This window comes from Ranitomeya imitator, chromosome 2, assembly GCF_032444005.1.
Source record: "Ranitomeya imitator isolate aRanImi1 chromosome 2, aRanImi1.pri, whole genome shotgun sequence".
NCBI lineage: Eukaryota > Metazoa > Chordata > Amphibia > Anura > Dendrobatidae > Ranitomeya > Ranitomeya imitator.
Genome location: NC_091283.1, coordinates 168,856,682 through 168,881,282, shown reverse-complemented (window position 1 = coordinate 168,881,282; position 24,601 = coordinate 168,856,682). Strand labels below are relative to the sequence as shown.

At 46.2% G+C, this 24,601-nt stretch overlaps 1 protein-coding gene across 2 annotated transcripts; it reads right to left on the bottom strand.

The window, feature by feature from the left end:
- Window positions 1-7,581: 7,581 nt before the first annotated feature.
- On the bottom strand, window positions 7,582-20,736 carry LOC138662373 (rho guanine nucleotide exchange factor 3-like). 2 transcript variants are annotated; one of them, XM_069747911.1, is made up of 12 exons: window positions 20,544-20,736; window positions 20,320-20,377; window positions 15,118-15,171; window positions 12,520-12,627; window positions 12,275-12,436; window positions 12,113-12,175; window positions 11,843-11,939; window positions 9,389-9,465; window positions 9,020-9,277; window positions 8,774-8,944; window positions 8,388-8,577; window positions 7,582-8,307 (listed from the first exon to the last, which is right to left on the bottom strand). In XM_069747911.1, exons 1-12 carry the CDS (start codon window positions 20,609-20,611, stop codon window positions 8,075-8,077), a joined length of 1,539 nt encoding a protein of 512 aa, XP_069604012.1. In that variant the 5' UTR covers window positions 20,612-20,736; the 3' UTR covers window positions 7,582-8,074. The 2 variants fall into 2 exon arrangements, with proteins under 2 accessions (XP_069604012.1, XP_069604013.1); XM_069747912.1 differs by lacking the exons at window positions 15,118-15,171; window positions 20,320-20,377; window positions 20,544-20,736 and adding an exon at window positions 12,919-13,041.
- Window positions 20,737-24,601: the final 3,865 nt, after the last annotated feature.

Here is a 24,601-nt window from a genome sequence, read left to right as displayed (position 1 = left end):
TGCAGTGGAAAAACACTTTTTCAAAGTTTCAAAAGCTTTACTGGCCGCACTGGACCATACGGAGAAATCCGTGCCTCTCTTGGTCATGTCTGTCAATGGTTTGGCTACCACTGAAAAGTCTGTAATAAATTTGCGATAGAAATTTGCAAAACCTAAAAACCTCTGTACAGCCTTAAGGTCCTCAGGACGATCCCACTCCAAGACCGCCCTGACCTTAGCCGGATCCATACGAAAACCTGTGGAGGATAAGAAATAACCCAGAAACGGAATCTCTTTGACCGCGAACATGCATCTCTCAAGTTTGGCAAACAGTTTATTGTCCCCGAGTACCTGAAGGACTTGCCGTACATGATCCTGATGAGACTCCAGGTCAGGGGAATAAATTAAGATGTCATCGAGATATACCACCACAAACCTACCTATTAAGTGAGCATAAAAGATGTGGCACTCACCCCAAGATTGCTGAAAAACAATGTCCTTTAATTCGCTTTATGCGGCATTATACATCTGTGGAGAGGCGGCAGGTAAAAGTGAGGGGTGCGGGGACAGGAGAACGGACGACAGCCGTTTCGCACAAATGTGCTTCCACGGGTCCTGGACCCGTAGCCCCGTGACACTGAGGCTGAGATACCAGCTGTAGTGAAGGCTGGATGTGAGAGTGTGGACTTGGAAACCTCCGTAATCAGAGAAGACGTATCCTCTTACAGTGACCTGAATGCGCAGCCCCGGTGACCGCACTGACAAGCCAGGACCCCTGAGTGTGACAAAGTAAACTGCTCAGTGTGTGTAGCATTGCTGCTGCAGAGAGACTGCCAGCCTAATATACAGAGACTCCCAGCAGAGTCCTGCTTCCAGCTTCACTGGGAGAAAAGACTGCAAAGACTTAACCCCAGAGTCTCCAGTTCCCAGGAGACAGAGGAGAGACTTCAGGATCTTCAAGCGCTGCTGGTGACTGTACCCACGTTGGAATAAGGACCCTCCAGTCAGGACCGCCCTGGACTGATAAGTTACAAGAACATTCGTTAACCTTTTCGATTTCGCTTTACTGTTTGTATCTCTATTAACCCCCTGTTTACTCCCTGCGAGTTGAATCTTACTCCTGTTAATAAATTCCCCTCAACAGTTGGTCTGTCTGTTCCGTGGTGACATACTCAACCCTGCACTCTATTACAATATGAACAATCTCTGCTACCCCTGGAGGATATGCTGTCTGAGTGTGCTGTGTCATCTGTTGGTTGTAGCAGCTCCCTCAGTGACCCCAGCCCTGTGACAGCTGTTACCATGTGCATGAGGGGAGGGTATTTTGAGGGCTATGCTCACCACCCTCAGATGTGATATCCTGTGCATCCTGTGTTGGTCCTTCTTCTTGAGGATCGGCAGCCCCAGGACCAGTGGTCTACTAAGGCCAGCATGGTCCTGTTGGTGTGTGGGGTATCCGCTGACCCCTGTGGGCCCGCCGCTTCCCAGAGTTTCTCTGGCGGCGCACCAGAGTTGGAGAGTAAATCACTCTCCTCTTCTTGTTACAGGATCCAGAGCACATGCCGATGCCCCAGATGACGAGATCTTGACTTATGGCGCTTCACCAGTGATGCCCTCTGCTCATGCTTCCTGTACCCCGCTCATTCTGCATCCGGCACTCAGCCGGTCAGCATCCTCCAGCAGTCCTCTCAGGTAACGCTGTAGACAGGAAAGCGCTCCCTCTTCTACATATTTCAGCTGCAGCTCCTGTATGGCATCCATGGTGCACAGGTACGCAGATGGGGCACCACTTTAGGTATGGCAGTGATGAGCAATGACAACTCCCCTCATCGCTGCCCCCTCTTCATCCCTTCAGCCCGTATTTTGTTTACATTAGTCTATCTTATCAACACACATACATCACTGGGGAGAAAACTACACTTCACCTAGCGACGTGCCGCTGACTGGACAGACCCACCACCAATGTTTGTACTCAAAATATATATAAAGGCAGGAAAACTCTATCCCACCACAAAATAACCCTTAAGGGAAGCTGTAACAAGGTCTACCAAGCTGGGGTACCTCTTTCAGTACCACCCCGTGTTTCAGGAGGTCCACTCTGCTTTGGCTGGAGTCTGAATGAAGGACGCTGGCTGGAATTGCTTGGTTACATGGGTGCATATAAAAGATTACTGCTTCTCCATGTATTTCCAGCCTGACAACACTTTACTCACAGGACACAGAATATATCACACAGATACAGAGGGCAGGCCAATAGAAAAGCGGCAGGCCAGACATACATTACAATAGCTGCAGGTGGCCTGAGCCTGCCGATATTTACTATGGGAATTACAAAGGTGGGGGGTGGACAAAAGGGGAAAATCGTGTCCCCTCTGCCCAGGGGCGCAGCCTGTGGGCTGATGCATTAGGGACATGCATCTCACATGGAACCTATTATACATACATATAACTGCACAACATATTCTGGGTGCTGAGTAGGTAACACGAGCTATACCTGCAGCCTGGTAATGCCATGCATTACCCTCCTAAGTGTCTGGGTCCTGCCATTCTTCTTACAGGTGAGAACAGGTCCAAACGTGAAAGAATCTGAAGACGCCATGGTGACCATTATACTGTTGCAGTGGACCAGATGATGGTACAGAGGGCCGTGGGTTCTCTTGGTATAGGAGGTCAGAGTGTGAATGCAGTTCCAGGAAAATGAAGGCTTTGCCACCATCCAATGTTGCAGCCATATTATAGCTGTGCTAGGGCTTGTTTTTTTCAGGATAAGTTGTATTTGGCAGTGACAGAATTTTGGGACACATTTAACGTATTTCCTAACTTTTATTAACTCTTTATGGAGAGAAAAAAAAAGCACAGCAGTTCGGGTGGTTTATTTTGTGTTTTATATTTTCCACTATTCAAGTGCTGCATAAATAAAGTTTTAACTTAATTCTGTGTGTCTGCACGATTATGAGGACACCAACATTATATAGTTTTATTTGTCATGTTTTAATTTTACATATGGTTATAAAAAAAAATACCAAAATACCAAAAATACCAGTAATCAGTTTTTCCAGAGCCAATGACAGGACACCTGAGAGAGGGATCCTCCCACCAGGAACAATTCCCCCTCTCGTAAACCTACCAAGAACCCTGTATGGCCTGATCTCTCCAATGTACCCACCAAACGAATTTGCTTGCATCTGTGGTAATGATATCGCTTACTGGGGGCATCCATGGAACACCTGATGACAGATTTCTCCTGTCTATCCACCATGAGTGTGAATTTCTGGGTTGGCCTCTTTCACACATCAATGGCTCCAGTACATGTGGTGACAGTTTTCACACCTATCGGAGACAATGACACACATAGACCCATTCAAATGAATGGGTCTGTGCACATATCTGTGTTTTTTCACAGACAGTGTGTCCGAGTGACCCACACGTAGACATGTCCATTTTTGTGCACGGATCCATTCAAGTCAATGGGTCCATGTAAACACATACCGCACACGGATGCCGTCCATGTGATGCATCAGTATCACACTGATGGCCGCCAGGGAAGAAGCGCTACAGTAAGCGCTGTTCCCCGGCGGCTGGTGCTGAAGCCGGCTCTCATCATTCTCCCCTGCTCTGCTGTCGATCAGCGCGAGCAGAGGAGAATGATGAGAGTTATCTTAAAGTCTGCACGATGACAGCAGGTGGGGCTTTTGGGACTCTTACCCCCATCATCCGACACCTGCTGCCGCTAATAACAGTGACAGTAGGAGCAGATGATTGGGGTATTCCACAGCCGCCGCCTGCGATCTAACTAAAGAAATGAATGAAAAACCTGTCGTGGGTCCCCCCCTATTTTCTTGAACCAACCAGGCAAAACTCACAGATGGGGGCTGCAACCAATGAAGAATAGAGGGGTCTCCAAGCTTTTTTTATTTATTTATTTATTTATTTAATTCTTTATACTCATCCCTCCCCCAGGTGAGTATAATAAAACGTATTTTTCTTATCTTGCAGATCGGATTGGGGGCTTATCTGCAGCATCATAAAATGCTGCAGATAAGCCCTGAAAGCCAGTGGCCATATCTTATATTGGCCAAAACTGCTGACAGGTCCGCTCTAATTACTTTTTTTGTGAGGCTGGATAAGCAAAATCTAGCAATTCTGTTATATTTCTTTTCTTACAGTGCACAGGTGCGTGTTTTTACTTTTTATTTTTACACTTAAGGTTAAAAAAAAGTGCTTTATTTATAGAATATTTATTAGTCCACCTAGAACAACCTACAAGATTTAGGGAGCATCCCACTACACCCGCTATATACTGGCAAAACCCCATAAGGGCCACTGTATACCTGGAGCACCCCATAAGACCTCCGGTATGCCAGGATTACCACAAAAGTACCATAGCATACTGGAAAGACCTCACACCATGCCATATGCTGGGAAACCCACAAGTCCCGCTACAGACTGCAAACACCCCACCTGACCAGCTGTATATCAGGAATACCCCACAAGACCTGACATATGCTGCGAAGACCACACAAGATCTGCTGTATATCAGGAGCACCCCGCCAAGACCTGCCGTATTCTGGAAACACCCCCACAAGACCCGCTTTATATCATAGTAACATAGTTAGTGAGGCCGAAAAAAGACATTTGTCCATCCAGTTCAGCCTATATTCCATCATAATAAATCCCCAGATCTACGTCCTTCTACAGAACCTAATAATTGTATGATACAATATTGTTCTGCTCCAGGAAGATATCCAGGCCTCTCTTGAACTCCTCGACTGAGTTCGCCATCACCACCTCCTCAGGCAAGCAATTCCAGATTCTCACTGCCCTAACAGTAAAGAATCCTCTTCTATGTTGGTGGAAAAACCTTCTCTCCTCCAGACGCAAAGAATGCCCCCTTGTGCCCGTCACCTTCCTTGGTATAAACAGATCCTCAGCGAGATATTTGTATTGTCCCCTTATATACTTATACATGGTTATTAGATCGCCCCTCAGTCGTCTTTTTTCTAGACTAAATAATCCTAATTTCGCTAATCTATCTGGGTATTGTAGTTCTCCCAACCCCTTTATTAATTTTGTTGCCCTCCTTTGTACTCTCTCTAGTTCCATTATATCCTTCCTGAGCACCGGTGCCCAAAACTGAACACAGTACTCCATGTGCGGTCTAACTAGGGATTTGTACAGAGGCAGTATAATGCTCTCATCATGTGTATCCAGACCTCTTTTAATGCACCCCATGATCCTGTTTGCCTTCGCAGCTGCTGCCTGGCACTGGCTGCTCCAGGTAAGTTTATCATTAACTAGGATCCCCAAGTCCTTCTCCCTGTCAGATTTACCCAGTGGTTTCCCGTTCAGTGTGTAATGGTGATATTGATTCCTTCTTCCCATGTGTATAACCTTACATTTATCATTGTTAAACCTCATCTGAACACTCCACAAGACCCGCCGTATCTCGGGAACACTCCACAAGACCCGTCGTATACTTTGAACTCACAAAACATGCCGTATACTGAAAACACCCCACAAGACCCACCGTATACTGGGAACACCCCACAAAACCCACCGTATACTGGGAACACCCCACAAACAAGACACACCATATACTGAAAACACCCCATAAGACCCGCCGTATGCCGTTTACACCTCACACCCTGTCGTTTTAATGATTGACTGAGCCAGTTGCCTAAACATCAGATGGTGGCTCAGCTCATTACTCTTCATTTTCCTGCATTATACACATGAACTTAAAGATCTGATGGTTCATCTGCTGCCTGATCTACCACAACCCCTGACAGGCGTTAGAGTAAGCAGACAATCAAGGTTATTCACTTCACCCATTAGCGATTATGGCTGATTGGTTTATAACATACTACAGAACTCACAGATACAGACAGACAGATGCCTGGCAGCCAGTCACGTCACAGACAACTGATGCAACTGAGCATGTGCAGAACTCATACAGCATGTAGATGGAGCGAAACAAAATGACTGCCCCTTATATACAAAAGAGACAGGGCAGACGCCTCACCTCAAACATAACCTGTGAGATGCTAAGTTAACTGGTAAAGATCATAGTGTCTGAGTCCTATTTCCCTACAATTACTAAAGAGGTTTAAATATTGAAACTGCATAAATTCAACAAAATTGATGTTGAGGCAGGCATTCCCACCATGTGCGTCATAGTCCACAGAGGCCAGACACAGATCCAAAACAGGCGGATAATGTATGAAGTAGAAGTAGGATTGTACTCCATCTGCATACCCGTTATCCATTCATGTACTGGATGGTGGCTGAAGTCCCCCGGCAGAGAAGCGCTGTGGCACGCAGCCGAAAAGAGTAGCGCTGTGGCACACAGCAGGAAAAAGAAGAAGCGCTATGGCACGCAGCAGGACAGAGAAGCGCTATGGCATGCAGTTGAGAAGAGAAGCGCTGTGGCACGCAGTTTAGCTGAGAAGCGCTGTGGCACGCAGTTGAGAAGAGAAGCGCGGGGGCACGCAGTCGAGAAGAGAAGCGCGGGGGCACGCAGTCGAGAAGAGAAGCGCTGTGGCACGCAGTTGAGCAGAGAAGCGCTGTGGCACGCAGTCGAGAAGAGAAGCGCGGGGGCAAGCAGTCGAGAAGTGAAGCGCTGTGGCACGCAGTTGAGCAGAGAAGCGCTGTGGCACGCAGTCGAGAAGAGAAACGTGGGGGCACGCAGTCGAGAAGAGAAGCGCTGTGGCACGCAGTCGAGCAGAGAAGCGCTGTGGCACGCAGTCGAGAAAAGAAGCGCTGTGGCACGGTCGAGAAGAGAAGCGCTGTGGCACGCAGTCGAGAAGAGAAGCGCTGTGGCACGCTGTCGAGAAGAGAAGCGATGTGGCACGCAGCCAGGCAGATGAGAATTATAACCGTGACATTACTGTCTGCCTGAAACTCAGTGAAATCAATGACTAGATTTTTATTAACAAGCCCATAAGTAACAAGGAAAACACAGCCCATGTTACACACTGCTGAAATGGTAAAATGTCAAGCAGTGGCAAGAATATGACATCTGGTATAGGAGTATACGGGAGGTCGGCATAACGTGTGGTGTAGGAGTATACGGGAGGTTGGTATAACGTGTGGTGTAAGAGTATACGGGAGGTCGGTATAACGTGTGGTGTAAGAGTATACGGGAGGTCGGTATAACGTGTGGTGTAGGAGTATACGGGAGGTCGGTAAAACGTGTGGTGTAGGAGTATACGGGAGGTCGGTATAACGTGTGGTGTAGGAGTATACAGGAGGTCGGTAAAACGGGAGGTCGGTATAACGTGTGGTGTAGGAGTATACGGGAGGTCGGTAAAACCTGTGGTGTAGGAGTATACGGGAGGTCGGTATAACGTGTGGTGTAGGAGTATACGGGAGGTCGGTATAACGTGTGGTGTAGGAGTATACGGGAGGTCGGTAAAACGTGTGGTGTAGGAGTATATGGGTGATATAGCATTGCTTCAGTATGTGGCTGACTCCTGTGTTTTTAGATATTCAGTGACGCAGGGTACAATAATCAATACAATGAGTATGCTGTGGGATGTAGTTTTGAGATAGGTTAGAAATTTCTGATTTAGGATAGTCATGAGCTCACAATCATCTCCTTAATGGAGAATTTAAGAAACTGCAGATTCTTTATTGCTTATTCTATCCCTAGTACAGATGCTATTTCTAAAATTCTTGATTTCGTTATTCACGATTTCTTCCTTCTGATAATTCTGCTCCAGAGTGGATAAGGATTGTGTATTAGTCCTTATGATAAGTGCAACAATTTTTAGATATATTATTAGTGATGTCATTTCTGACACATGATGACTGTGAGCCTCAGGTCATATAGAAAACCAACACCGCAGAAGAACACGAGTAATATAATATACTGGGAATAATGGGATTTTTCCCAAAATGCTTCATGCAATCAAAGTCCTCAACATTCTCTATCAAAATCCAGTCCACATACAGACAACCCAGAACTATGTACACAGGGTTAAGGGAGACGCGCAGAGGAATGAGGGAAGGAGTGTTCCACAGATTTCAGGGGTGGCTCCAAGTCCTGATGTAGTGACCCATACATCAGACTTTATAATCGTCCATCTGCGATCCTCTATCCATCCTCCATCTTCTCTTCATGGCAGTTTAGGCTTAGGTCTGAGAGGTTAATGAGAGTACAAGGGGTGTCCTGGGATGTGCCAGGGCTGGCACACTGCTCTCTGCTTGCCACCATAGCATGTCGGATGCAGCTGATCCACTGCTGTTTGTTAAAGGAGTCATTGGCTTGCAAGGTGTGAGCTTGTCCCCGGGAGCGATCGCGAAAACTTACACGGAAAAAGTTTTTGGCTGAAAACAAAAATAGAAAAAAGTAAACAGTAGAAAAACTAAAGCACACAGCCCTGAAATATGCATGTCCTGTCCTTTACCTCGTTCATTGGCTGCAGTGAATGCCCCTCGTATGGAGCCACTCACCCGTGCCTCTCCATCAGGAAGGTCCTCCAGGACCAGTTCGGGCAGCGGGATGGGCTGTCGGTAGACCTGAAACTCTAACTGATCATTGTTGGTCACCAGGCGGGTGAGGACGAGGATCATCTCAAACAAGAAGACATGGAGCCTCTAGGTGAGAATGAAGACAAGACATCCTTACATCATACTGATCATTACGTACAAAGGCTACACACCGTAATAATGGCAGCTTAATATAAAATGGACAACAAGATCCCAAGTCACCTTAGTCCCAAGTTCTCAGAAGTGTTATCTGTGAAGCCTCCTGAGCACATGGTGGATCTTACAGAGGTTATTGATCCCTTACCTGTCCTTTATTGTTCTTCAGCTCCCCGTGACACATCAAGAGACGCGAGCGACACACATCCTCTTCCTTCTGGTTTTCGTACAGGTAACACAGTCTCTTCCTATAATATTCACATTCGGCCTCCCCAGCCTTGTTATTTATCATACTAATAATGCCTTGGATGACGGAGATCTAGGCAAAGAGTAGACAGATGAGCACAACACGAGATCATCCATCAGATAGTTCCATCCACCAGATCACACTCACAGCCTGGCTCAGGGCGGCATGGTCGGGGTGCTCGGGCACAGTGTGCTTCAGCAGCTCTTTCAGCAGCAGTGGATACTTCACCAGTCGACTCCGGGGAAGGTCCAGGAAGCTCCACACATCTAGTTTACGACTGAATGCAGACTCTTGGCAAAGCTGAAGGAAATTGTGCACTGCCGAATTACGTCTCTTGTGGTCCAGCAGAGCTTTGGCAGCTACTTGGTTACAGCAATATGCTTTGTAGGCGTGAAGACAAGGAAGCTGTAGAGTATATACGTATATATTACTGCCAGAATATAGGGGCAAACTTTAATGGTGCCTCATGGTGGTACCAGCTTTGGAAGTACACCTGCCATTATATTATATACTCACCCAATCCAACATGGTGGGCCCCATTTGGTCTAGAGTACCATCTTCACGTCTTAACCTTACCAAGCGATCAAAGAGATCTAGAAGGGAATATGCAATAACCAGTCAGCAGCAATGGTGGTTGTGGGTCACCACCTGCTGTCTGAGGGGGTTCATTAGTCTAAGTAAGGGGCTCGCTGTTCATTACAGTATATACTCTTCAATGCAGAGTAAGGTTCAATAAGAGATCCAGTAGGATGAACTCTCAACCATAAACTATGAAATAGCATCCAAAGTCTAGCAATTAAGGGCAGAGTTCAATGGAATGATGCCAATAAAGCTGGATCCAGGTGCCAAGGCACAAGGCCTCTCTAACCAGAGTTAAGGATAGAGTCACAAGGAGTGAGGTAGGAGGTCCCAACTCGGAGGCACGAGGACCGAAGGCATGAGGCACAAGCCTAGAGGCATGATGCACTAACCTGGAGGCACAAGCCCAGAGGTACGAGGCACTAAACCAGAGGCACTAGCCCCGAGGCACGAGTAACTAACCCGGAAGCACAAAGTACAAACCCAGAGACAAAAGGCAAGAGCCCTGAGGCACAAGCCCAGAAGCACAAGGCCCAAGTCGTGCTTGTAGGCGTGAGGTTTGAGGCCAGAGCTGTGCACACAGGTGTGAGGTGCAAGGCCAGAGCCACGCACACAGGCATGAGGTGCGAAGCAACAGCCGTGCTCGCCTATAGATGGAGTAGTTAGACTAAATCTGGTCTGGTGGAACAATAGTGGAAACCTCTGAGTGTTAGTCAAAATACAGAGAAACATGAGGCCCCGGCATAAGTTAAACTCTGAAGCCTAATCAGGAAGCCCTGTGCAGCCAAACCCTGAAACAGCCGAAGGGCAGTGGCCATGACATGAGGCAGCAAACTGAAGTCAAACAATGAGCTCAGACATGTGGCCTAACGCTAGCTCAGAGGCCCCAGCCTAGCCTCCAAACCCAAAGCAAAACACCAGCACCTGAGACCCAAGGCCCAGCTTCGGTATAAGGCTAGTATCAGCCCACAGGCCTAGGCCACCGAGACAACATTCACACAGTGCACTTACTTGTCCTGCCTCCTTTTAGAGGAACAGGGGAAGCTGGTAATGCCAAGAGTCCACCATTAAGGGAAGCGAAATCACACTAGTAATACTGCAGATGGTGCAATACTGCAGATGGTGCATAGCCTGGCTGCTGGCTGAGGGACCCTGTGAGAGCTGTCGGCCCAGGACTGCTTGGTTGAGGTGGGGGGGGGGGGGGGAGGAACGACCCCCTGATCCCACCTTAGTCCGTATCTGATACATAGTAACATAGTAACATAGTAACATAGTTAGTAAGGCCGAAAAAAGACATTTGTCCATCCAGTTCAGCCTATATTCCATCATAATAAATACCCAGATCTACGTCCTTCTACAGAACCTAATAATTGTATGATACAATATTGTTCTGCTCCAGGAAGACATCCAGGCCTCTCTTGAACCCCTCGACTGAGTTCGCCATCACCACCTCCTCAGGCAAGCAATTCCAGATTCTCACTGCCCTAACAGTAAAGAATCCTCTTCTATGTTGGTGGAAAAACCTTCTCTCCTCCAGACGCAAAGAATGCCCCCTTGTGCCCGTCACCTTCCTTGGTATAAACAGATCCTCAGCGAGATATTTGTATTGTCCCCTTATATACTTATACATGGTTATTAGATCGCCCCTCAGTCGTCTTTTTTCTAGACTAAATAATCCTAATTTCGCTAATCTATCTGGGTATTGTAGTTCTCCCATCCCCTTTATTAATTTTGTTGCCCTCCTTTGTACTCTCTCTAGTTCCATTATATCCTTCCTGAGCACCGGTGCCCAAAACTGGACACAGTACTCCATGTGCGGTCTAACTAGGGATTTGTACAGAGGCAGTATAATGCTCTCATCATGTGTATCCAGACCTCTTTTAATGCACCCCATGATCCTGTTATACAGGTACAGCGCCTGAAGGCTAAGGAACCTCTGCCCAGAAAGGTGTCGGGTTCAGACAACTTGACAGGGGGAAAGGAAGGCCATGACCCACGTTCCCACCTGAGTCTGTGCAATGAAAAACCGCAGGATAAGGTATCTTCACTTAGGAGAAACTCTTATGCAACTATTCTCTGTAGGGACAAAAAAAAATGTAAGGGTGGGATGAGACATGGTCTTTTAACTGCTCTGTGCTCTTGTCCCTGTATAGGACAAACGAAGGACTACCTCCTGGTGTACTGTCCAGAGGGACGAACTGGAAATATGGCTCACTGTGAAGAGTTTCTGCCTTCCATACTACAGGTCCTGAGTTTGAGTCCAATGATAAATAATAAGCCATAAACTGAACACAAAGTGCCGGATCCAAGGGAGATGAGAGAGCAGCGTCCATGGTCAGAAGATACAAAGTACACATGTAGTGCGATTGCTAAGGACTACAGAGGACTGACCTTGGTGTAATGGGGGAAGCGTCTCCAGGATTCCAAAGATCTGGTTCAGTTCCTCCTCAGTCATGATGCCCAGCTTTAGCATAGGCTCATAGTAATTCTAAAAAAAAAAAAAAAAAAATACAGGTGAGGAAGATTTAGGTCCAAGAAACAAATAAAACAAGAGTTCTATCCTGCTGTGAAACCAGATCAAGTCTATAATAATGGGAATTTTCTTATAAATTCGGCTCTATCACATCTACCGATCGATAAGAATGCCTACACTTACGTTACCTTCTTTACCAAGTGCAGATCTTCAACAAGCATCCGCTCCCCCTGCATCAACTCGAAGATCACCTGTGGGACACATCGTATGAGACCGCCATCATCTAATACACGTGGGTCAGCACTACATTATAGGGTAATCTGCACAGTGTGTATGGCCGCGCTCAGCACCTCTTGCCTCTTGATCTCTCGGGCGGACAGTTCCTCCCCTGCGCTATCGAACGTTTCGCTCCACAGTTTGTTGCTTCTCTTCTTTGCAGAGCCGCCATCTCGGTTCCGTGTCCGTGGAGAGAAGCTGAACAGGCGGTTCTCGCTGCGGCTGCCTATGGAGCGCTGTATGGAGGTATGGGGAACAATGTGGATCAATTCATAAGACATGTCCTACCCCATAACGATCGCGCCTATGCCCCCATTACCTGGATGGACAGGCTGAGCTTCTTCAGTGGGGTGACTTTCACTTGTTGGGGGGTGCTGGATGCAGACAACGTTTTGGTGACAGGTTTAACCCTCTTGTTCCTGGGCTCCTGCAGAGGTAATAAAATGCAATGCTCATTGCTTCCTATAATGGACACCATTTATAATACAAAAGTCCGTGGACTCTAAGAGACCAGGCCCTGTTGGTACCGGTGTACCCACTGCGGGACAGTGTCCATGGTCCTCACTGATCTGGTAGGACATCCAATGCTGGTTGCAGTAGTGCCACTATTTTACCTCTGTCACACCAAGCTGTCACACCAAGCCCTTACCCAAGAAAATTTCAGCATTTTACAGCCATAAAGGGCATAAGGTATCAGTCTCCAATATGTGACACTTACACTATTGCAGCACATTCTATCAGGGCATGCTGGGAATTGTAGTTTTGGCCAGATCGGAGGAATAAAAGTGAGGCATAACTAACAAAGTCCATCAGTTGTGCCCGTCATGTGCATACGTTGTCTCACTGCTGGATCCATGCAGCGTTCTGCCACCCATAAATATCCCGCAGACTCTGGGTTCTTCATCTTAGACATTAGAAGGAGGATGTGGTTTCATGGCTTCCAACGAGTACGAAAGTAATCACCATACAGGAAGTCCCAGAGGCAGACGAGACGCCCATATTACAGCTCAGCAGGGCCGGTTATGACAATATGGAGGCCGCCCAACCAGCCACATTACACAGTGCTCATCAGGGCTGGTGATGACAATATGGAGGCCGCCCAACCAGCCACATACAGAGTGCTCATCAGGGCTGGTGATGACAATATGGAGGCCGCCCAACCAGCCGCATTACACAGTGCTCATCAGGGCTGGTGATGACAATATGGAGGCCGTCCAACCAGCCACATTACACAGTGCTCATCAGGGCTGGTGATGACAATATGGAGGCCGTCCAACCAGCCACATTACACAGTGCTCATCAGGGCTGGTGATGACAATATGGAGGCCGCCCAACCAGCCACATACAGAGTGCTCATCAGGGCTGGTGATGACAATATGGAGGCCGCCCAACCAGCCGCATTACACAGTGCTCATCAGGGCTGGTGATGACAATATGGAGGCCGTCCAACCAGCCACATTACACAGTGCTCATCAGGGCTGGTGATGACAATATGGAGGCCGCCCAACCAGCCACATTACACAGTGCTCATCAGGGCTGGTGATGACAATATGGAGGCCGTCCAACCAGCCACATTACACAGTGCTCATCAGGGCTGGTGATGACAATATGGAGGCCGCCCAACCAGCCACATACAGAGTGCTCATCAGGGCTGGTGATGACAATATGGAGGCCGCCCAACCAGCCACATTACACAGTGCTCATCAGGGCTGGTGATGACAATATGGAGGCCGCCCAACCAGCCACATACAGAGTGCTCATCAGGGCTGGTGATGACAATATGGAGGCTGCCCAACCAGCCACATACAGAGTGCTCATCAGGGCTGGTGATGACAATATGGAGGCCGCCCAACCAGCCACATTACACAGTGCTCAGCAGGGCTGGTGATGATAATATGGAGGCCGCCCAACCAGCCACATTACACAGTGCTCAGCAGGGCTGGTGATGATAATATGGAGGCCGCCCAACCAGCCATATTACAGCTCAGAAGGGCCGGTAATGACAATATGGAGGCCGCCCAACCAGCCACATTACACAGTGCTCAGCAGTGCTGGTGATGACAATATGGAGGCCGCCCAACCAGCCACATACGGAGTGCTCAGCAGGGCCTGTGATGACAATATGGAGGCCGCCCAACCAGCCACATACAGAGTGCTCATCAGGGCTGGTGATGACAATATGGAGGCCGCCCAACCAGCCACATTACACAGTGCTCAGCAGGGCTGGTGATGACAATATGGAGTCCGCCCAACCAGCCACATTACACAGTGCTCAGCAGGGCTGGTGATGATAATATGGAGGCCGCCCAACCAGCCACATTACACAGTGCTCAGCAGGGCTGGTGATGACAATATGGAGTCCGCCCAACCAGCCACATTACACAGTGCTCAGCAGGGCTGGTAATGACAATACGGAGGCCGCCCAACCAGCCACATTACACAGTGCTCATCAGGGCTGGTGATGACAATATGGAGGCCGCCCAACCAGCCACATACAGAGTGCTCAGCAGGGCTGGTGATGATAATATGGAGGCCATCCAACCAGCCGCATTACACAGTGCTCAGCAGGGCCGGTGATGACAATATGGAGGCCATCCAACCAGCCACATACACAGTGCACTAAATGGCAGATTCCACCTTCAGGGAACTTTACAATCACCCCAGCAATCTCTGCCAATTCGTCCTCCCCCAGGACCTCAACCGTCACAGGGAAGTATTCAAGTATGTGACCCCCATTAATATGGCCACCAGGAGACCAGAGGAGGCCAGACACCACTGGTGCCGCTTATCTCAGGGAAAAACGGATTATATAGGTAAAAAAACAAACTATCTGAGCCAGGGAAGGGGCAGCCTGTACCCGGCATTAGTGACTAAAGAAAGGCTTAATGGTGTAGACCCCAGCCCTGGGTGCACTCACCTTCTCCTCCGTTACCAGTGCCGGAGCTCGCGCACCTTGATTCCTCCTCTTCAGCTGCAACCGAAAGACAATAATGACTAAAGGTGTTTAAGTATCACACAAAAGGCTTAGATACACTCACTCAGCATACAGTATCACATAGGAAAGGCTTAGATACCCCTGCTCAGCATACAGTATCACATGGGAAAGGCTTAGATACACTGAAACAGCATACAGTATCACACAAAAGGCTTAGATACACTCACTCAGCATACAGTATCACATAGGAAAGGCTTAGATACACCGACTCAGCATACAGTATAACATAGGAAAGGCTTAGATACCCCCATTCAGCATACAGTATCACATAGGAAGGGCTTAGGTACACTGACTCAGCAAACAGTATAACATAGGAAAGGCTTAGATACACTGACTCAGCAAACAGTATAACATAGGAAAGGCTTAGATACTGTATGCTGAGTCAGTGTATCTAAGCCTTTCCTATTTTATACTGTATGCTGAGTCAGTGTATCTAAGCCTTTCCTATGTTATACTGTATGCGGAGTCAGTGTATCTAAGCCTTTCCGATGTTATATTGTATGCCGAGTCGGTGTATCACATAGGAAAAGCTTAGATACCCCCATTCAGCATACAGTATAACATAGGAAAGGCTTAGATACACTGACTCGGCATACAGTATAACATAGGAAAGGCTTAGATACACTGACTCAGCATACAGTATAACATAGGAAGGGCTTAGATACACTGACTCAGCAAACAGTATAACATAGGAAAGGCTTAGATACTGTAGGCTAAGTCAGTATCTAAGCCTTACCTATGTTATTCTGTATACTGAGTGAGTGAGTAAGCCTTTCCTATGTTATACTGTATGCTGAGTCAGTATATCACATAGGAAAAGCTTAGATACACTTACTCAGCATACAGTATCACATAGAAAAGGCTTATATACACTGAATCAGCATACAGTATCACACAAAAGGCTTAGATACATTCACTCAGCATACAGCATCACATAGGAAAGGCTTAGATACACTCACTCAGCATACAGTATAACATAGGAAAGGCTTAGATACACTGAAACAGCATACAGTATCACACAAAAGGCTTAGATACACTGACTCAGCATACAGTATAACATAGGAAAGGCTTAGATACACTGACTCAGCAAACAATATAACATAGGAAAGGCTTAGATACCCCCATTCAGCATACAGTATCACATAGGAAGGGCTAAGGTACACTGACTCAGCAAACAGTATAACATAGGAAAGGCTTAGATACACTGACTCAGCAAACAGTATAACATAGGAAAGGCTTAGATACTGTATGCTGAGTCAGTGTATCTAAGCCTTTCCTATTTTATACAGTATGCTGAGTCAGTGTATCTAAGCCTTTCCGATGTTATATTGTATGCCGAGTAGGTGTATCACATAGGAAAAGCTTAGATACCCCCATTCAGCATACAGTATCACATAGGAAGGGCTTAGATACACTGACTCAGCATACAGTATAACATAGGAAAGGCTTAGATACACTGACTCAGCATACAGTATAACATAGGAAGGGCTTAGATACACTGACTCAGCATACAGTATAACATAGGAAAGGCTTAGATACACTGACTCAGCATACAGTATAACATAGGAAGGGCTTAGATACACTGACTCAGCAAACAGTATAACATAGGAAAGGCTTAGATACAGTAGGCTAAGTCAGTATCTAAGCCTTACCTATGTTATTCTGTATGCTGAGTGAGTGAGTAAGCCTTTCCTATGTTATACTGTATGCTGAGTCAGTATATCACATAGGAAAAGCTTAGATACACTTACTCAGCATACAGTATCACATAGAAAAGGCTTATTTACACTGAATCAGCATACAGTATCACACAAAAGGCTTAGATACATTCACTCAGCATACAGCATCACATAGGAAAGGCTTAGATACACTCACTCAGCATACAGTATCATAGGAAAGGCTTAGATACACTCACTCAGCATACAGTATAACAGGAAAGGCTTAGATACACTGACTCAGCATACAGTATCTAAGCCTTTCCTGAGTCAGTGTATCTAAGCCTTTCCTATGTTATACTGTATGCTGAGTCAGTATATCACATAGGAAAAGCTTAGATACACTCACTCAGCATACAGTATCACATAGAAAAGGCTTATATACACTGAATCAGCATACAGTATCACACAAAAGGCTTAGATACATTCACTCAGCATCACATAGGAAAGGCTTACATACACTCACTCAGCATACAATATCTCAGAGAAAAGGCTTAGATACCCCTGCTCAGCATACAGTATCACATAGGAAAGGCTTAGATACCCCTGCTCAGCATACAGTATCACATGGGAAAGGCTTAGATACACTGAAACAGCATACAGTATCACACAAAAGGCTTAGATACACTCACTTAGCATACAGTATCACATAGGAAAGGCTTAGATACCCCTGCTCAGCATACAGTATCACATAGAAAAAGCTTAGATACCCCTGCTCAGCATACAGTATCACATGGGAAAGGCTTAGATACACTGAAACAGCATACAGTATCACACAAAAGGCTTAGATACACTCACTTAGCATACAGTATCACATAGGAAAGGCTTAGAAAAACTCACTCAGCATACAGTATCTTATAGGAAAGGCTTAGATACCTCCGTTCAGCATACAGTATCACACAAAATGCTTAGATACCTCTGTTCAGCATACAGTATCACATAGGAAAGGCTTAGATACCCCTGCACAGTAAAGAATAGGACATAGGAAAAGCTTTGTCTATGTGCAGAATTATTATTTTTCCTCCAGCAAAATGGGCCCCAAAAATGAAATTTTCCTGACTCTGAAAAGTCACAAATTGTTCGGAGTCCTATAGAGGACACAGCCTGGAACTGCTCAGATATTGGGGCGATCACTGAACCAACAGCGAACAGGGAGCAAAAATGTGTTAGATTAACTGCGACAGATACAGGAAGAAGCAGATGTGAAGCGACCAGGAGCCATTATCCTCCGGTGCGGTCATATTCCAGAACCACTGCCTCCCTGGAGGCCGGAAGAACACAAGACATGGCCGAGGTGAGGAGGCCGAGCCCGACCACTTCTGAGTAAGATACAGAAGAGGAAGCTTCAGGACGGGGCCAAGAAATATCTGATATATTGCTTACTGGTTTTATGGTTGGATGAGAGGAGAGTCACTGGACGGAGCCGATGGAGGGGCCGTGGCTGGATCAGTAATGGGCACAGACCACCACTTCCACTCAGACCCCAGCAAAGTGGAGGTGGGGTCACCATCTGCTATAGACTGGGATTGAAGAGAGACTCAAAATAAAGTCCCAAACCTACTGTCAGTTTTTAGAAGACACTTTCTTCCAGCTGTGGATCTGGAAAATGTCTGCATCTTTCGAGAAAACCCTGATTTTTCTGCAAGACAATGTTCCATCGTGACATCAAAGTCTCCACTGCTCTGTGCCAGTATTGGCCTTAAAATGGGAGAAAAATGAGCCGGCCTCTTCCTCACCCGACAAACCCTAGTGAGAACCCATCTTACATGGAGATTTATGGTGAAGGACAACAACCCCTCTCTGAGCAGTGTGTGGGCGGCCGTGCTTGGTGCTGCCCAAAAACATGATCAACAGATGAAGAAGCGGACAGGCGTCATGGATGGAAGGTAAGGACTGCTATGGGGCGGCTATATTAATATATTGGTCACAGATTTTGGGGGAAATGTCAGATACAGCTCTGGCAAACCACTAAAAAAATGTTCGATTTGTCTGATTTTTCTCTTTATAGGTATATTTTTGAGTAAAATGTAAATTGTTCTTTTAGTCTATAAACTTCTGACAACATGTCTCCGAAGTTCCAAGCAATGAATTTTGTTTTTTTTTATTTCTGACAAAAATGGTCAAAATTAAAAAAAATAAAATTGCTTTCAGACCTCAAATAATGCAAATAAAACAAGTTCAAAATCATTTAGAAACAACAATACTAATGTTTGAACTCAGGAAGAGTTCAGAAATCAATATTTTGTGGAATAACCATGATTTTTAATCCCAGCTTTCCTGCGTCTTGGCATGCTTTCCACCAGTCTTTCACACTGCTTCTGGCTCAAAAATGTAAGCAGTTCTCTGTTTGATGGCTTGTGACTATCCATCATCCTCTTGATTACATTCCAGAGGTTTTCAATGGGGTTCAGGTCTGGAGATTGGGCTGCCAATAACAGGGGTTTGATGTGGTGGTCTCTTAATTTTTGCCAGAGCTCCTACATATTTTGTACATTTTGAATGAAAATAAACAATTGAGATGGAAAAATGTATGTTTTTCATTTAGATGCATAATAGTTCTGCATGGAGATATTCACCTAAGGAAGACAAACCCACACTTTTTCTTTATTAAGCATTCAGACTTATTAACCTTTTGGACTGACTGACAGCCCTGGAGTTGTGCAATAATAAAAGTAATCATCAAAAATACAAATTGCCTAATAACTATGAACACGGTGTAGATACCCCCACTCAGCAGATAGTGTGACAAAGGAAAAGCTGGACGGTATCACATAAGAAAAAGTGTAGTTACACCCACTCAGGAGAGTATCACATCGGCCAGGCTTAAACCCCCCGCTCAGCACAATATCACATAGGCCAGGCTTATAACCCACACTCAGCACAGTATCACATAGGTCAGGCTTAGACCCCACACAGCGCAGTATCACATAGGCCAGGCTTAGATTCCCCACTCAGCACAGTATCACATAGGTCAGGCTTATAACCCACACTCAGCACAGTATCACATAGGCCAGGCTTAGATCCCCCACTCAGCACAGTATCACATAGGCCAGGCCTAGACGCCACACTCAGCACAGTATCACATAGGTCAGGCTTAGACCCCACACAGCGCAGTATCACATAGGCCAAGCTTAGATCCCCCACTCAGCACAGTATCACATAGGCCAGGCTTAGATCCCCCACTCAGCACAGTATCACATAGGCCAGGCTTAGACCCCACACTCAGCACAGTATGACATAGGCCAGGCTTAGACCCCACACTCAGAACAGTATCACATAGGCCAAGCTTAGATCCCCACTCAGCACAGTATCACATAGGCCAGGCTTAGATCCCCCACTCAGCACAGTATCACATAGGCCAGGCTTACATTGATGCCACGACACTAACCACAGGGCACAATGCACTTACCCCGGAGCTATCAGACAAGGAGCCGGTGGTGTAGGACCGCTCTCTCTGCACAGGAGCCCTGTATGAGGAAGGAACAGAGTCACTCACAAACCTAACCCTGCATTACAACAGCACAGTCACCAAAACCGGCACCGACCAGACGAGTCCTCACAGAATCAGGACACAACATCACAGCTATAATCAGACATGATACTTCTCCAAAGTGAGCCACAATGCCGCCTTACAAGGAGTCCCCTTCATCCACAGCTTCAGCTTTTCCGGTCACGTCCATGGCCATTGCTTTTGGTCCCATCAAGGATGGTGGATGGGTCTGGTTGTCATGGTAATTGCTGCTCCATCGTCCGTTCTTTGCCTCCTGTAGATCATCTTGTGAAGCTACTTTAGTGACATTTCCGCTGCCTCTGACCACATCTTCCTGTCATAGGTAGCTGTCAGTGTGGTCAGGCGCACACATCACTTCCCGTAGCTTGGTTGTCACCCTAGGGCGTGTGTGGGCTGTCAGGCACTTCCTGACTTCAGCCAACAGCCGTATATGAAGTTACATGGCACAGTACTACTACCTCATAATCCCCACTACTCCCTAATAGTAGCACTGATGTGACTAACACACGGAGTGTAGTAATGGCCTCTGGGACCATCACCACTGATCGGATGAATGTAAGACATACACATTACTCAGCAGCAGTCAGGGGACCACAGGGGTCACGGAGGATTGTGGGACCCCTCCAAGGATAGTCATAATCTGCTTCCCCAGACCATCACTGAACACAATCGGTCATGCTGGATGATGTTGCCGGCAGCATAGCATTCAATGCTGAGTCTGGGTCACAGGTGCTCATTGTGAAGGGAACGGGACAGCAATGGTGGACCTGCGTGGTGCTGGGATGTGAATGCAGGTCCTATAATAGGACATAGCTCCTGACACCACCATAATCGGTTTCTGACATGCCTGGCCATGCACACCAGTAGCTATTGACGGTAACTTGTGAGGCATTGCCGCACTCCTCCTGATGCTCCTCGCACAAAAGAGCAGATACCGGTCCTACGCTGGGGGTAATGCCCTTCTATTTCCCATGTAACGGCCATGTCCTGGTACCTGCTCCATGTTCTTCAGACTACAGCCCCAGCAACCACATGTGCCATCGGAGAGGAGCTGGACGACGTTTGCACACTGCTCATCCTACCAGTAGAGACAAGGACACAAGCAAAATGTAAGAAGTCAGGGTGGATAAGGCTATGTGCACACGTTGTGGATCTGCAGCAGTTTTCCATGCGGTTTACAGTAGCATGTTAACCTATGGAAAACCAAATCCGCTGTGCACATGCTTCGTAAAAAAACGCGTGGAAATGCAGCGGTGGATTTTCCGCAGCATGTCAATTCTTTTTGCACATCTGCAGGGATTCTGCACCCATTGACTTCCATTGTGTCAGGCACATTCACAGCAAACCCGAAGATGTAAAAAAGATCTGTGGTTTAGCTGCGGATGAAACGCTGCAGATCAGGAGTGTGTGGGCAGTGACTGTGTGAATGTATACAGACAAGGTCAGCGGGCTGTCTGTGGGTCTGCGGGATGTGTGTGTGTGTAGGCATCGTTCGACGGGACTACAAGTCCCATCGGGCTATGCCTGCTACAATGAATGACACATTAGCCAATGATGGGACAGTAGTAGTCCCATCATCCGGCTAATATGTTGAATGTAAAAAAAAACAACCAAAAACACACATATAGTACATATAACAGAGTACATACTCACCAATCACCTTGAATCCCGAAGCCCTTGCTCACCTCTAAAAAAAGATTAAAAGACTAAACCAACAATATACTCCCTGATCCGCAGTAATCCAATTAATATGATTGTCCCACAACGATCTCCCGTGGAGAGTTGTAACATCAGCTGATGTGACTGCTCTCCAGGGGCTTCGGGATACAATGAGGGAAGATATCCTTCCACACTGTATCTCTCCGCTGTGAGTACAGTATAGTTCATACTGTCACTTGCGGCACTGCTGCATGGGAAAATTCCCATGCAGCATTGCCATAAAGTGAGAGCAATGAACTCAAGTAACCTCTTCAGTGATGCACTGCAGGAGCAATTGTCTTCTGTCAGGGTGTTACTGGAGGCCTATAGAGCTGTCACATCTCCTGATGTGACAGCTCTATAGGGGAGATAGTCGTGGGACACTTGTTCTTAATTGGACTGTGTTGGACAGGGAGTATACGGTTGGTCTATTATTTTTTGCAGGCGATCAAGGTCGTTGCAGGAATTAGGGTGCTTGTAAGTATGGTGAAATTAACCCCTTAGTGACAGAGCCAATTTGGTACTTAATGACCAGGCCAATTTTTGCAATTCTGACCACTGTCACTTTATGAGGTTATAACTCTGGAACGCTTCAACGGATCCCGCTGATTCTGAGATTGTTTTTTCGTGACATATTGTACTTCATGTTAGTGGTAACATTTCTTTGATATTACTTGCGATTATTTATGAAAAAAACAGAAATATGGCGAAAATTTTTAAAATTTTGCAATTTTCAAACTTTGTATTTTTATGCCCTTAAATCAGAGAGATATGTCACGAAAAATAGTTAATAAATAACATTTCCCACATGTCTACTTTACATCAGCACAATTTTGGAAACAAAATTTTTTTTTGTTAGGAAGTTATAAGGGTTAAAAGTTGACCAGCAATTTCTCATTTTTACAACACCATTTTTTTTTTTAGGGACCACATCACATTTGAAGTCATTTTGAGGGGTCTATATGATAGAAAATAATGAAGTGTGACACCATTCTAAAAACTACACCCCTCAAGGTTCTCAAAACCACATTCAAGAAGTTTATTAACCCTTTACGTGCTTCACAGGAACTGAAACAATGTGGAAGGAAAAAATGAACATTTAACTTTTTTTTGCAAACATCTTAATTCCGAACCATTTTTTTAATTTTCACAAGTGTAAAAACAGAAATGTAACCATAAATTTTGTTATGCAATTTCTCCTGAATACGCCAATACCCCATATGTGGGGGTAAACCACTTTTTGGGCGCACCGCAGAACTTAGAAGTGAAGGAGCGCCGTTTGACTTTTTCAATGCAGAATTGGCTGGAATTGAGATCGGACGCCATGTCACGTTTAGAGAGCCCCTGATGTGCCTAAACAGTGGAAACCCCTCAAGTGACACCATTTTGGAAACTAGACCCCTTAAGGAACTTATCTAGATGTGTGGTGAGCACTCTGAACCCCCAAGTGCTTCACAGAAGTTTATAACGTAGAGCCGTGAAAATAAAAAAATCGCTTTTGTTTACACAAAAATGATCTTTTCGCCCACAAATTCTTATTTTCACAAGGGTAACAGGAGAAATTGGACCACTAAAATTGTTCTCCAATTTATCCGGAGTATGCTGATGCCCCATATGTGGGGGTAAACTACTGTTTGGGCGCACGGCAGAGCTCGGAAGGGAAGGAGCACCATTTTGGAATGCAGACTTAGATAGAATGGTCTGTGGGCGTTCTGTTGCGTTTGCAGAGCCCCTGATGTACCTAAACAGTAGTAACCCCCCACAAGTGACCCCGTTTTGGAAACTAGACCCCCCAAGGAACTTATATAGATGTGTGGTGAGAACTTTGAATGCCCAAGTGCTTCACAGAAGTTTATAATGCAGAGTCATAAAAAAAAACTATATATATATATATATATATATATATATATTTCCACAAAAAAGATTTTGTAGCCCCCAAGTTTTTATTTTCACAAGGGTAACAAGAGAAATTGGACCCCAGAAGTTGTTGTCCAATTTATCCCGAGTACGCTGATGCCCCATATGTGGGGGTAACCCACTGTTTGGGCGCACGGCAGAGCTCAGAAGGGAGGGAGCACCATTTGACTTTTTGAGCGCAAAATTGGCTGTCGTGTTTGGAGACCCCCTGATGTACCTAAACAGTGGAAACCCCCCAATTCTAGCTCCAACCCTAACCCCAACACACCCCTAACCCTAATCCCAACCTGATCCATAATCCTAATCACTAACCCTAACCATAATCACAACCCTTACCCCAAAAAACCCTAATGTCAACCCTAACCATAACCCTAATCAAAACCCTAAATCCAACACACCCCTAATCCTAATCTCAACCCTAATCCCAAACCTAACCCTAATCCCAAGCGTAACCCTAATGCCAACCCTAACCCTAATACCAACCCTAATCCAAACCCTAACCCTAATCCCAACTCTAACCCTAACTTTAGCCCCAACCCTAGCCCTAACTTTAGCCCCAACCCTA